General features: G+C 43.8%; 1 protein-coding gene across 7 annotated transcripts in view; it reads right to left on the bottom strand.

The window, feature by feature from the left end:
- Nucleotides 1–75: 75 nt before the first annotated feature.
- KMT2A (lysine methyltransferase 2A) overlaps nucleotides 76–12,142 on the bottom strand; it is a 90,586-nt gene continuing 78,519 nt past the window's right edge. For 4 of the 7 annotated variants that reach the window (XM_055355026.2, XM_055355027.2, XM_055355029.2 and 1 more), the window contains 5 exons: nucleotides 7,118–7,296; nucleotides 6,850–6,953; nucleotides 6,025–6,108; nucleotides 5,493–5,622; nucleotides 76–5,012 (listed from right to left, as the gene is read on the bottom strand). In XM_055355026.2, the coding sequence (XP_055211001.1) occupies nucleotides 4,737–5,012; nucleotides 5,493–5,622; nucleotides 6,025–6,108; nucleotides 6,850–6,953; nucleotides 7,118–7,296 (773 nt within the window). In that variant the 3' untranslated portion in view covers nucleotides 76–4,736. Of the gene's footprint in view, nucleotides 5,013–5,492; nucleotides 5,623–6,024; nucleotides 6,109–6,849; nucleotides 6,958–7,117; nucleotides 7,297–12,142 lie in introns of all 7 variants that reach the window. The other 3 variants (XM_031015811.3, XM_019036216.4, XM_019036217.4) reach the window with 1 other exon arrangement.

The following is a 12,142-nucleotide window of genomic DNA, read 5'->3' as shown; positions in this document are numbered from 1 at the left end:
GACCAGGTCACAGGCCATGCCCCTCCCACTTTTCTCCACCCTCTCCAACCAAAGCCAAAAGGAAGCTTAACCATGTGCAGCAATAAACTTGACATGTTTATTAATTAAACTATCACTTAAATAAAAAAAAGTGCATAGAAAATAAACATGTTTAAAAACTCCTTTTTTTTACAACTATGTACACTTTTTACTTTTACATTCAGTCTTTCGTAGAGAGCTTTCAGCATTATTATTTTTTGAACTATTAAAGTATTTTCCTTCATCCCTGTCACAGGGAGTTAACACTGATGGACTTTAGACACATTTTCCTTTTTTTTTTTTTTTTCTCTTTTTCTCTAACCAGAAGCTTGGAAGAACACAAGGAAAAAAAACAGATCTGTTATACATGATAAAGTTGTCAAAAAATGTCTTATTTCTAGAAAAGAAGCTTGTCATCTGTTGAGCTCTTGAAACAATTATTCAACTACCTGTATTTACTAAAGAGACTGTTAAAAGTTCAATAAAAGAAACACCACAATTCTATTTTCTTGGTTGAAAGACAGAACTAGAGTACCTCGGAACAAGATACCAGGAAAGCACAGAACACAATTTTCCCCTAAATGCAGGTGGTAACCCCAACATTCATAACCAAAAATAGAAACAAGGAGGACAGGTACTGACTGGCAACGTCCATGGGCAGAAAAAAATCCAGGTGACACCATGTCTGCATTTTTCTCTGATCCGAGGAATGGACTGTTCTACCATTCCTTTAAGGTTAGAGGTTCCCCCCATTTCGGGAATCAGAGGAAAGTGAGCCTGACGTCTTCCTGCCGCTACTAGCAACTGTAACACAATCCTTATCTATAGTGTTAAGAGAATTAAAAGCCATGGACTGAACTAGGCTTTGTTACATGGTGCATTACTATATTAGTTCCTATATATATCATATTTATATTTATTTGAAAACCAAAACAAACAAAAAGTTGCAAGTTTCCAGAGTGTGTGACTTGACTAGTATTCATGATTCGGCACAAAACCATCTGCTCCATAACCTTGTATTGCTTTAAAATGAAGGAAATGAAACATAAAATTACACCCAGCCCTTTGCAATGACCCGCTTTTCCTTAAAAACAAAAGCAACTTGATTTCTATTAAAAAAAAAAAAAATCCCAAACCGAACTTAAAAGTTAACATCTGACAAGGTTTTGACCTTTAGTATTTTCAGATATTTGATTGAACGTCAGTCCTTTAGAAAGATACATTCATTAGAATATTTTTTTTATTTTTGTGTGTGTGTTGTATTTTTTTTTCCTTTTTTTTTTATTTTTTATTTTTTTTAAATCAAGGGAGCTACATGGTGCTCACTGCATTGGCCGGGGGTTTGACGGAGGCGAGCAGGGTGGCGGGCTGGGTCCCGGCAAAGGAGTCTGGTTGAAAACGTATAGCTGCCAGGGCTTCCCCCTTAATTCTTGTTATTGGTGTAAAAACAGAGGGGCTGTGCGAGAGGTGGTGGGTGGCCAAGGAGGGAGCCAAGAGACCAAGTTCCGGCCAAAGGGTCAGCGCCATGCAGCTATTCTGGTTACACAGTTGTCACTGGCCACCAGGAAATGCAGCCACAACAGGTTCTAGCAGCAAAGCTATAAGTGAGCTGGCTCTCACTGAGAACTGACCAGATTTGCAGCTGTTACTCCTTAGGGATTTGGGATGCCCCTTGGGGGATTCTTGGGAATGACCCATCACAATTCCTCAATCTGCACTTTTGTGCGGAGATTCCCTTGGTCACTTTTGAAATGAACTCAGATGTGTTTGGAGATAGCTGTGCCGTTTTTGCCTTCTTTCCCTCTTGTAGGGAAACCTTCGCTTATCCCCCCAAGTTGCTGGCAGGTGTGCTGAAAATTTGGCAATGGACTCAAGGCTGAGCTAGAAGAGGAATTTCTCATTTTTGTGGTTGACAATTAGGGGGTGGAAAGGCAAGGCAAACCATCTGCAGCTGGCAGGAGAAGGAAGCTGTGGGTTCCTCCCCTGTCCTCAGGGTTTAGGGTTGGTAGAGAGTGAGGAGGGGGCTCACAGTACAGCATGGCCTAGCAGGGCAGTAACTAGGTCTATTTAGCTGAGTTCCCCCCACCCCCTGACTGGCCTTTGGGTCTTTCTCAAGGTGAATTCAGGACCCATCAGTGCATTAATCATTTCAGTAACAAATGCAGCTTAAGTTTTTTTTTTTCTTTAAAAAAAATAGGAATACAAGGATTTACAAAAAAACCTCACACAGTGCAATAATAAAGGAAAGCAGACACTAGTGGAACCCCTAGGGCCACTGCATCTTGTTCATGGGCAAAAGGAGGAAGGGAGGTGAGGTCTGGGTAGAGTGCTTTTCCCAGTCCCCTGCTGGCACTTCTCCATGATGACAAGGAAGTCTCTGCCATCCTGGCCACAGTGCTGGGCTCCCTGCATGACAGTGAAAACAGTGACAATGTTCCAGCAAAGCCACCAGACAAAGTTCTTAAGGTCACGGGAGAGAAGGGAGCCCAGGATGGAAGGCACAGCAGAGCCATGAGTCCTGGGGCAGAGAGTGCTGGGCTGAGTCATATTGCTTTGCTAGACTTCCATAGGAATGGGCTTCTTGCGGCGAGAAAAGGGTGCCCCACCCTCTACTTGGACTACACTACTCTGAAACCTTGTGGCAGAGGCAGAGAAAAATCTGCTTTATCGTGAGTGGTCAGACTGTGCTTCAGTTTCAACAGGCTGCCCCAAAAGAGGGCACAAGGTGATCAATGGGTTCTCTGCAGATATGAGGACTTGGTGGGCAGAGGGAAAGGAAAGAGTGGCCTATGAGGCAGATGGTGATGGAAAAATGTCAAGTTGCCATTCAACTTGTTGTTTGCTAGCTCTGAAGTAAGAAAGATGAGGGAAATGTAAAGATTGCCGTCTCCCACCACTCTGGAAGTTGCGCCGGAAAGGAGAGAGGCGAGAAAGAAGAGAATCTGTTGTATCAAGATATTACTGTAGCCTTTTGAGGAGCTTCAATAGGGGAAGGAGGGGAGTGGCCCAATGGAGTTGGGTGACCTTCCTTCTCCATTTATTGTCAAAGAGCAAACCCAGGAAACATTTATGTCAACAGGGCACAAACAAGCTACACATTAAACAACAAAAAGTACACCTTCCAGGGGGAAGTTGGGCAGGAAAAACCAGACTTTGTGTGTACAGCTGAATATTTTCTCTAACTTCATCCTATGAAAATAAAAAATTATTAAAAACCGATCTTCTTTTAAATTAGGATAATACCGCGGTTTAAAAAATAGCCTTGTCATAAGTGCTTCTCCCTATGAAGTGCTTCTCATAGAAAAATATACAAAATATATTTACATTTATAAAACCTTAAATAGTAAACTGTAAACAGAACAGAGTAAAATCCAATGACTTAATTTAACAGGTTCAGGACACTGTCTTGGGGAAAGGAAGAGAAGAAACATTTGATGCTGTTTTGACCACATCCTAAGGAGTAATCAGGGCAGTAGTGTCATTGAATTTACTTTAGCTGTGGGTTGCACGCAGGTGGCAGAGTTCCCTCAACATAAGGTGGTCTAGTCCCCAAGTTGTGGGCCTTGAAATCTGATTAGTGTTCTGCCTTCAACTGGACACTGACCGTTTAAAAATTAAGTCTTCCTATGTCTTAACAAGGGGAAAATAAAGTAACCATGTCTTAGGAATGGGACCCAGGGGTCATCCTGGCTGTGATACTCTCGTTGTTGCATGATTTAAATCCTATTTAAATAATCTTTTTCCTCTCCTAAAAAATCATGCTACATATGTTTCTTTAAAACTCTCCATGGAGTTTTATGAAAATGTTTCCAAATTCTGTCTGGTTATGACCAATGGCTCCTGTCCACTTCCCCACCTGGAGTGCTTACAGGCTCAGGGAACTTTTTGCAGGCACATCCTATGCCCAGCAGGGAGTGTCCTTGAGCAGGCAGTCAGTCTCCCCTACAACCAGAAAGAAGCATGGGAAAGCAGTGGGATGAAGACGGGAAAGGAAGAAAAGGGAGTGAAGAGGGAATGGGAGAGGGAAGCCGCTCCTACTGTCAAGAAAGGTAATTGGCTGAGATAAGGCTCCTGGGGGCAACACTCCCACTCAAAGCCTGCAGGCTCAATGTTTGGTAATTAATTGGCACAACCCCATGACAGCCTTTTGACACCGGAGGTGCTAGGAATCCTGTCTCCCAACCAGAAGTGAACTCTCGAGTGGGAGGATAGTAGGGAAAACCACCAGACCTCTGTTTGTTCAACAGACGCTGTAGGTGGGGCCTGGCTGGCAAACTGTCAGGAATCCAACCAACCCTCCACTTGGGGCTTTGCCTGACCCACTCACTTATAGTGCTTGGGAAAGGGCCAACCTGAGGATGGCAACTTATTTCTGTGGAGAAATTCAGGCCCAATCTCCCAACATAACCAACCCTCTATAATAGGCTCCTTCCAGGCAAGTCTGCTAGGGACCCCATTCCCACTTTCTAACAGTAAACAATTGGAGGGGCCCCAGGAGAAAGCCGATCATGGATCTTTTCTTCGAGACCTCAACTCTGTCTCTGGGACTATGATCACATGTCTGATGTGAGTATAGGACATAAGAGAGCTCAGCCATCACAGAGGCCCCTCAGCTGTGCCACGCAATCCGGGAGCTCCCAGCTGCTGGAAAAGGCCTTCAGCGTTGCTTTGGATGGCCCCGCGTCCTTGCACTCCAACACTGGGGGAGAAGAGCAGCTTTAGTTTAGGAACTTCCGGCATTTCTTGGCGCCACAGTTGCAGGGCAGCTTGTTGCTGGCATCCTCAATGGGGAACTTATAGTCGTAAGTGAGTTCCTCTCCTCGGTAGATCTTACGCATGGCAAAGATGACAATGTGCTTCTGCCCATCAATATTGATGACCCGAGAATAGCAGTTAGGCTCACACGAGTGATTGATGAAGCGTGCAGCATTTCCATGCATGGTGGCATCCACTACCTCTGAGTCATCAATTCGGAACATATAGCAACCAATGCCCTGTACATGCAGAAGAAGGGAGAAGAACTTGTCATTTCTTATAAACTCAGCTTCAAGAACATGTCCCAATCTTCTCTTGATGTTACCTATAGCCGCTGAGAAAGTTTCTTCTAGTAAAATTTCCAGATTTCTCCCAGTACTATCTTTCAAGATGCTTCCACGAGGATTTCCTAGATTACAGGCCACTAGTCTAGAGGTTTCTAACGTCTCTGCAGGAAAGAGAAACCTAAAACTTGTATAGCTATTTTGCTTCTGATACTAGGAGCCACTCAGACAAACCTTCTAAGAGCAACTTTCTGTACTAATCCTCAGAGTGGATTCTGTATTTTTGCTGGGCCCCTCACAAATTTCAGAGTTTATTTTTTTAAGAAAGGTCTTTGAATTGATAACATACACTATTTCTTTTGTGATCCAGGGGTCATACTGGTCCCTTTCTACAGCAAAACAAAAGAACTGTGTGACTGCAAGTGGGAGACTTACCTTGCTGTCGTAATACTTTTCCCGCTTGTCAGTCTGGATGGAGCGGATGACGTTGCCGGCATACTCAATCACCATCTCACCTGCATCAATGTTTCTCTTACAGAAAAGACCCCGGCCATGGATGGGAGACCTAGGACAAAGATGGAAAATAGGTCAGACACAAATTTTGCAAGTAAGGTTAAGTGCATGAATACATGAATAAGTTCTCCTGGTCTGTTAGTTCCCCAGGAGGGACATACACTTGAGAAAATAAAAATTTGGACCCACTTGATTTGGCCATCTAACACATGGCCAAAGATGAAAGTTATTTCCATTCTGCGACCCGCTGGAAGCAGCAATATTTTAATGCTTATTATGTTAAAGTCCTTGTTCAACACAAGGAGGTGCAGGATCCCAGGATATGAGGGTCAATAAATAGTGTCCGTAAAATCCTCACTTACTGAGTGAGGAAGGTCACTCCAGCATTTGGTCTGCTTTGATTTTGAAAAACTGCAGTCGTTTTCTGTAATTCTTTCTAGAATTTTAGCCATACCTGTAGACACCAACTGCCTCCTTAGAAGTCTTTTTTAAGTGCCGGAAGCGCATAGGCATTGGCAGATCCATGCTAGTTGCCCTCCTAAGAGATAAGACATACTATTAACGAATTTTTTTCAGGAAATAATGTTTTGAGTCTTGAATCGAAGTTTCCTAGAGACAATTAGTACACTCTTTGTTTAATGCCAAACTGAACAAGTGCCTTATAAAATGAGCCCCCCCCCCCTTTTTTTTTTTGAGATGGAGTTTCGCTCTGTCGCCCAGGCTGGAGTCCAGTGGCGCGATCTCGGCTCACTCTAACCACCGCCTCCTGGGTTCAAGCGATTCTCTTGCCTCAGCCTGCTGAGTAGGTGGGACTACACGCGCGCGCCACCACGCCGGGCTAATTTTTGTATTTTTAGTAGAGACGGGGTTTCACTATGTCGGTCAGGCTGGTCTCGAACTCCTGACCTCATGATCTGTCCGCCTCGGACTTCCAAAGTGCTGGAATTACAGGCATGAGCCACTGTGCCTGGCCAATGAGTCCCATTTTTAGTATATATAGTACTTTCTGGCCATGACAACTATGGTGGTACAACCAAAGCTGACAGGGTATACTATCATTAAAGAAAACAGGCATCTTACAGTTCTTTGAATTTCTCCTCTGTACCTTATATTCCTCACTCCTTACCAGGCACCTACTGCTACTTCAGCACAAATGGTTTTCAGTCCTTTTAAATCTTATCCAGGAAATTCTGATGCAAACAAATTCCTACGTAGTGCCCTGACCAGCTGGAGGAGAGGGAAAGCAGTTTCTAATGACTTCTCCCCACTCAAGACTTACCGAGCTGACTTCAGCTGTACCTCCTCCTCTTCTTCATCATTGGGGTTGTATTCAGGAGGCTGACGATGTTTAGAAGCCAGAAAGTTAAACATGTCAAATGCTGACTTCCTGGGGCCAAAAGATTAAAACATATTTAGAGAAATGCTTTAATAAAGCAGTAAAGGATGATGGCATTAACACTGGAAATCTCAGAGGGTATGTGGGAAGATGACGGTGTCATGAGATAAGAAAATCGAGACCCAAAACTGCTGACAGAAAAGAAGGGAACTTGCCTGAGGTGGACTTCAGCCCTGGCTGAGCCATGAGGGTTCAAGGGGGGTTCATTGGCCTCCTCTGGCTTGTGGAAACGGAATTTGTAATTTCGACAGTGCTTGGCACCAGACAGCTGCTCAATGAGGAACACAACTGCATCATGGAGAATCCCCAGCATCCTCAAACCGTTAACACCTAGAAGAATCAGAAGCACCAGGGCAGTGAGGAGCGCAGTCAACAGGAAACAGCATGGTCCTACAGAAATGCCTATGCTACAGTCACTCTGCCAGAGGCTGCTCCAGGGTGAATTATAGTACATATTAGCTCAAAATTAGCATCAGATAGCCATTAAAATGATGCTGATACAGATCTATCAATATGGAAAATGTTTGTGATAGATGGCTAAGTGAAAAAAGCATGCCACCAAACTATGGACTATTTTGCTGTATTACACAGAAATGCTATATGCTAATGCTATATACACGTGTTATTTCATTTCATGCTCATAATGACCACACAGGGCAGGAATTACTAGCTTCATTTTCAGGTGAGCAAACAGGCTTAGAGAACTGATGTAACACTCCCAAGTGATTTGACAAGATATGAACTCTGGACTGCATAACTACAAATATAATCCATCTAGGAACGGATTATCTAGGTTCTATAAGCTTATGTTCCCCCAGATACCTCACTAAAGTTTAATTTTCTTTTTTTTTCTTTTTTTTTTGAGATGGAGTCTCGCTCTGCCACCCAGGCTGGAGTGCAGTGGCATGATCTCAGCTCGCTGCAAGCTCCACCTCCCGGGTTCACGCCATTCTCCTGCCTCAGCCTCCCGAGTAGCTGGGACTATGGGCGCCGCCACCACGCCTGGCTAATTTTTTTTGTATTTTTAGCAGAGACGGAGTTTCACCGTGTTAGCCAGGATGGTCTCGATCTCCTGACCTCGTGATCCACTCGCCTCGGCCTTCCAAAATGCTGGGATTACAGGTGTGAGCCACCGTACCCGGCCTTTTTTTTTTTTTTTTTTTGAGACAGACTTTAACTCCGTCACCCAGGCTGGAGTGCAGTGGTCCGATCTCAGCTCGCTACAACTCCACCTCCTGGGTTCAAGCAATTCTCCCGCCTCAGCCTCCCAAGTAGCTGGGACTACAGGGGCACGCCACCATGCCCAGCTAATTTTTTTGTATTTTTAGTAGAGACAAGGTTTCACCATATTGGCCAGGCTGGTCTTAAACTCCTGACCTCAGGTGATCCACCTGCCTCAGCTTCCCAAAGTGCTGGGATTACAGGTGTGAGCCACAGCACCCAGCCAGCCTCACTAAAGTTTAAAAGCAATGTTAATACACCCCTAACACAGAACTCTTGTGTTGTTATGATGAATGTGTGGAGTAATACACTCAGTAGCTGCTTTGTTCTACTCACTGTCTCATGCTGTTAATGAGCATTTTTTATTTATTTTTATTTTATGAAAACAACATTTATATAAGTCTGCTGGCATTGATGGTGAAAGGCTTTCATTTTAAAATTATTTGGCTTTTTCCATTAAAGGGACAGGGCACAGTTACAACTGCCACAATTCTTTTTGACACTAGCAAATAGCTAATGTTCTTTATATTTTTATTAAGTAAACAATATTATTTCACTTACGAATATTGGTTTTGGTATTATTAATAGATATAGAAACAGTAATGGTGTTTATTTTGGATCAGGTATCCATTTCATAAGTGTAATTGTATTAGGACTGCAATTGCACATATGCAATTCCAACAGACATACAGTTTGCATTATGAAGCATATTTAGAGATGTAACCTTGGTATAATGTCCTGGTGCAGAGGAAACAGCAGATGAAAAAGCAGATGATCATGCCACTGCACTCCAGCTTGGACAACAGAGTGAGACCTCATCTCAAAAACAAACAAACAAACAAAACAAACAAAAAGAACGTTGTCTCTAGATAAGCAATATTCTTTTTCTAAGAGACAGGTTTCACTTTGTTGCCCAGGCTGGAGTGCAGTAGCATGATCATAGCTCACTGTAACCTTGAATTTCTGGGCTCAAGCTGCTCCCACCTCAGCCTCCCAGGTAGCTGGGACTACAGGCATATATGCCACTGTGTTTGGCTAATTTTTAAATTTTTTGTGGAGACAGGGTCTTACTGTGTTGCCCAGGCTGATCTTGAACTCCTGGCCTCGAGTGATCCTCCTTCCTTGGCCTCCCAACTTGCTAGGTAGGATTACAGGTGTGAGCCACTGCACTGGCCCCAGATAAGTGACATTCTTATGATCACAACTGTTGGTCCCTTAAGAATTTGGCTTCAGTATGTAACACTATGTAACACAACTCTATAAGATAAGAACTTAAGCTATATAAGGCAATGGCAAACTCTTTTTTCTTTTCTTTTCTTTTCTTTTTTTTTTGAGACGGAGTCTCACCCTGTCGCCCAGGCTGGAGTACAGTGGTGCGATCTTGGCTCACTGCAAGCTCTGCCTCCCGGGTTCACACCATTCTGCTGCCTCAGCCTCCCGAGTAGCTGGGACTACAGGCGCCCGCCACCACGCCTGGCTAATTTTTTGTGTTTTTTAGTAGAGACGGGGTTTCACTGTGTTAGCCAGGATGGTCTTGATCTCCTGACCTCGTGATCCGCCAGCCTCGGCCTCCCACAGTGCTGGGATTACAGGCGTGAGCCACTGCGCCCGGCTGGCAAACTCTTTTTTCTACAGACCACTAATTTTCCTTAATAATTTTTTCCTGGAAGTTCTAGATTGCTGTGAATTCTTAGGTTAAAAAAAAAAGACACTGAAAAACATACCACGTACTCAAGTATATTTTCACAGAAAGTTCCTTTTAATATGTATGCTGAATGTTCAACTCTCACTCACCAGAGAGATTACAATGAGATTAATATCGTGTTGATAATGGGAAAACAAAGATGCATTATGTGTGGGCCCCCGTCTGTTCTTAAGGAGCTCACAGCAGAGGAAGGCAGAGACGTATACAAACCATGCAATGTGCAGGTGTCCAAATTAAGGTATAATATAAAGTACTATGGGAACTCTTAAGAAGGAACAATCTGTTCTGCTTGTGGGAGACTCATTTATTCATTCAATAAATATTTACTGCACACCTAAAATATCCCAGGCACTCTTTCCATCTTTCCACTGTGCCAGACAGGACCTTAGGAACTTACAGGTGAGCAAGACAGGCAAGGTACCTGTATTCATAGAGCTTTTACTTCATGGAAGAGACAGACAATAAACACACCAAAGATATTCCCACTTCAGGACTTTTTCATCTGCTGTTTCCTCTGTGTCAGGACTTTAGAAAACATAGTTAATTTAATTTTTTTTAAGAGAGAGTTTCACTGTGTTGCTCAGCTGGTGCCGTGGCTATTCACAGGTATGATCTTGGCACACTATAAGCTCAAACTCTCCTTCCTCAGCCTTCTAGCTTGCCTCGAGGACTTTCGCTTTATGTATATGCATGATTGGCTTCTTCTCATCATCACTCAGGTCTAAGCTCAAATGTTGCCTCATCAAGAGATTCCAGATTTCCTGCCACCAACTACCCACCTCTGTGTCACTCTCTATTTCATTTCCCCATGTTATCTTCTTCATGGTACTTACATATACATATACACCACTAGAATATAAGGGCATGAGGGTAAGGACAAGGTGGCAGCACTGGAAATGGAGAATAATGGACAGGTTTTGGATTGGGGAACACAAGGGTCATTGTGGTTAACCTCCAGGCTAAACCTTCCACCCCAGATGATTAATCTAAGACAATCCTGGGAATCCCAGTCCCTTTGCCAGAGACTGGCTTAGAAATGGACATGGGGCTGGGCACAGTGGCTTACGCCTGTAATCTCAGCGCTTTGGGAGGCCAAGGTGGGTGGATTACCTGAGGTCAGAAGTTCGAGACCATCCTGGCCAACATGGTGAAACGCCATCTCTACTAAAATACAAAAATTAGCCGGGTGTGGTGGCGTGTACCTGTAGTCCCAGCTACTCGGGAGGCTGAGGCAGGAGTATTGCTTGAACCCGGGAGGCGGAGGTTGCAGTGAGCCAAGATTGCACCACTACACTCCAGCCTGGGCAACAGAGTGAGACCCTGTCTCAAAAAAAAAAAAAAAAAAAAAAAAAAAAAAAGGACAGAAAAAGAAATGGACATGGTACCAAATTCTGGTCTGTGAGATGTCCATTTGTTCCTAAGCCTCTCCTGTTCCTCTGAACACTGTGATGACTGAATGTTATTGTGGGAACTGCTGCAGCCATTTGCTATCAGCTTGAAGATGAAGTTTTACTATAGATCGTAAAGTGGAAAGAAGAAAAGAATCTAGGTATTTGATGACATTGCAAGCTCCTGTACCAATCAATCCTGACGTCTGTCCTACCTCTGGACTTTCTGTTATATAAGATGATAAATTATCTCACTCTTTAAATCAGTTAAGAGTTGGGATTTCCGTAGGCACAGGAAGAATGATCAAAAAAGGTTAAAGAAAAGAGGTGACCTTGAGCAAAGTCTTAAAGGATTAACAGGAGTTTGTTGTGTAAACCAGGGAATTTGGAGGGAAGAGAGTAGACGGAGGAAGTAGGTCCTGGTGGAGGAAACTGCATCAATCATGTTATGCTGATATGAAAGCACATTTAGGGTAAGTAATAAGAATTGCTTGGGAGCACATGTTAAAAATTCAGCTTTCTCAGCTCCAAGCCCAGGGATTCTGATTCACACCTACAGGCTACACTTTAAGACACATGGATGGGCCGGGCGCAGTGGCTCACGCCTGTGATCCCAGCACTTTGGGAGCCCGAGGTGGGCAGATCACAAGCTCAGAAGTTCTAGAGTAGCCTGGCCAGCACGGTGAAACCCCGTCTCTACTAAAAATACAAAAATTAGGCTGGGCATGGTGGCTCACGCCTGTAATCCCAGCACTTTGGGAGGCCGAGGTGGGCAGATTACCTGAGGTCAGGAGTTCAAGACCAGCCTTACCAACATGGAGAAACCCTGACTCTACTAAAAATACAAAATTAGCCAGGCATG

The sequence above is a fragment of the Gorilla gorilla genome, chromosome 9, assembly GCF_029281585.2.
Source record: "Gorilla gorilla gorilla isolate KB3781 chromosome 9, NHGRI_mGorGor1-v2.1_pri, whole genome shotgun sequence".
NCBI lineage: Eukaryota > Metazoa > Chordata > Mammalia > Primates > Hominidae > Gorilla > Gorilla gorilla.
The sequence above is the reverse complement of the archived record's forward strand: the minus strand, read 5'-3'. Positions and strand labels throughout refer to the sequence as shown.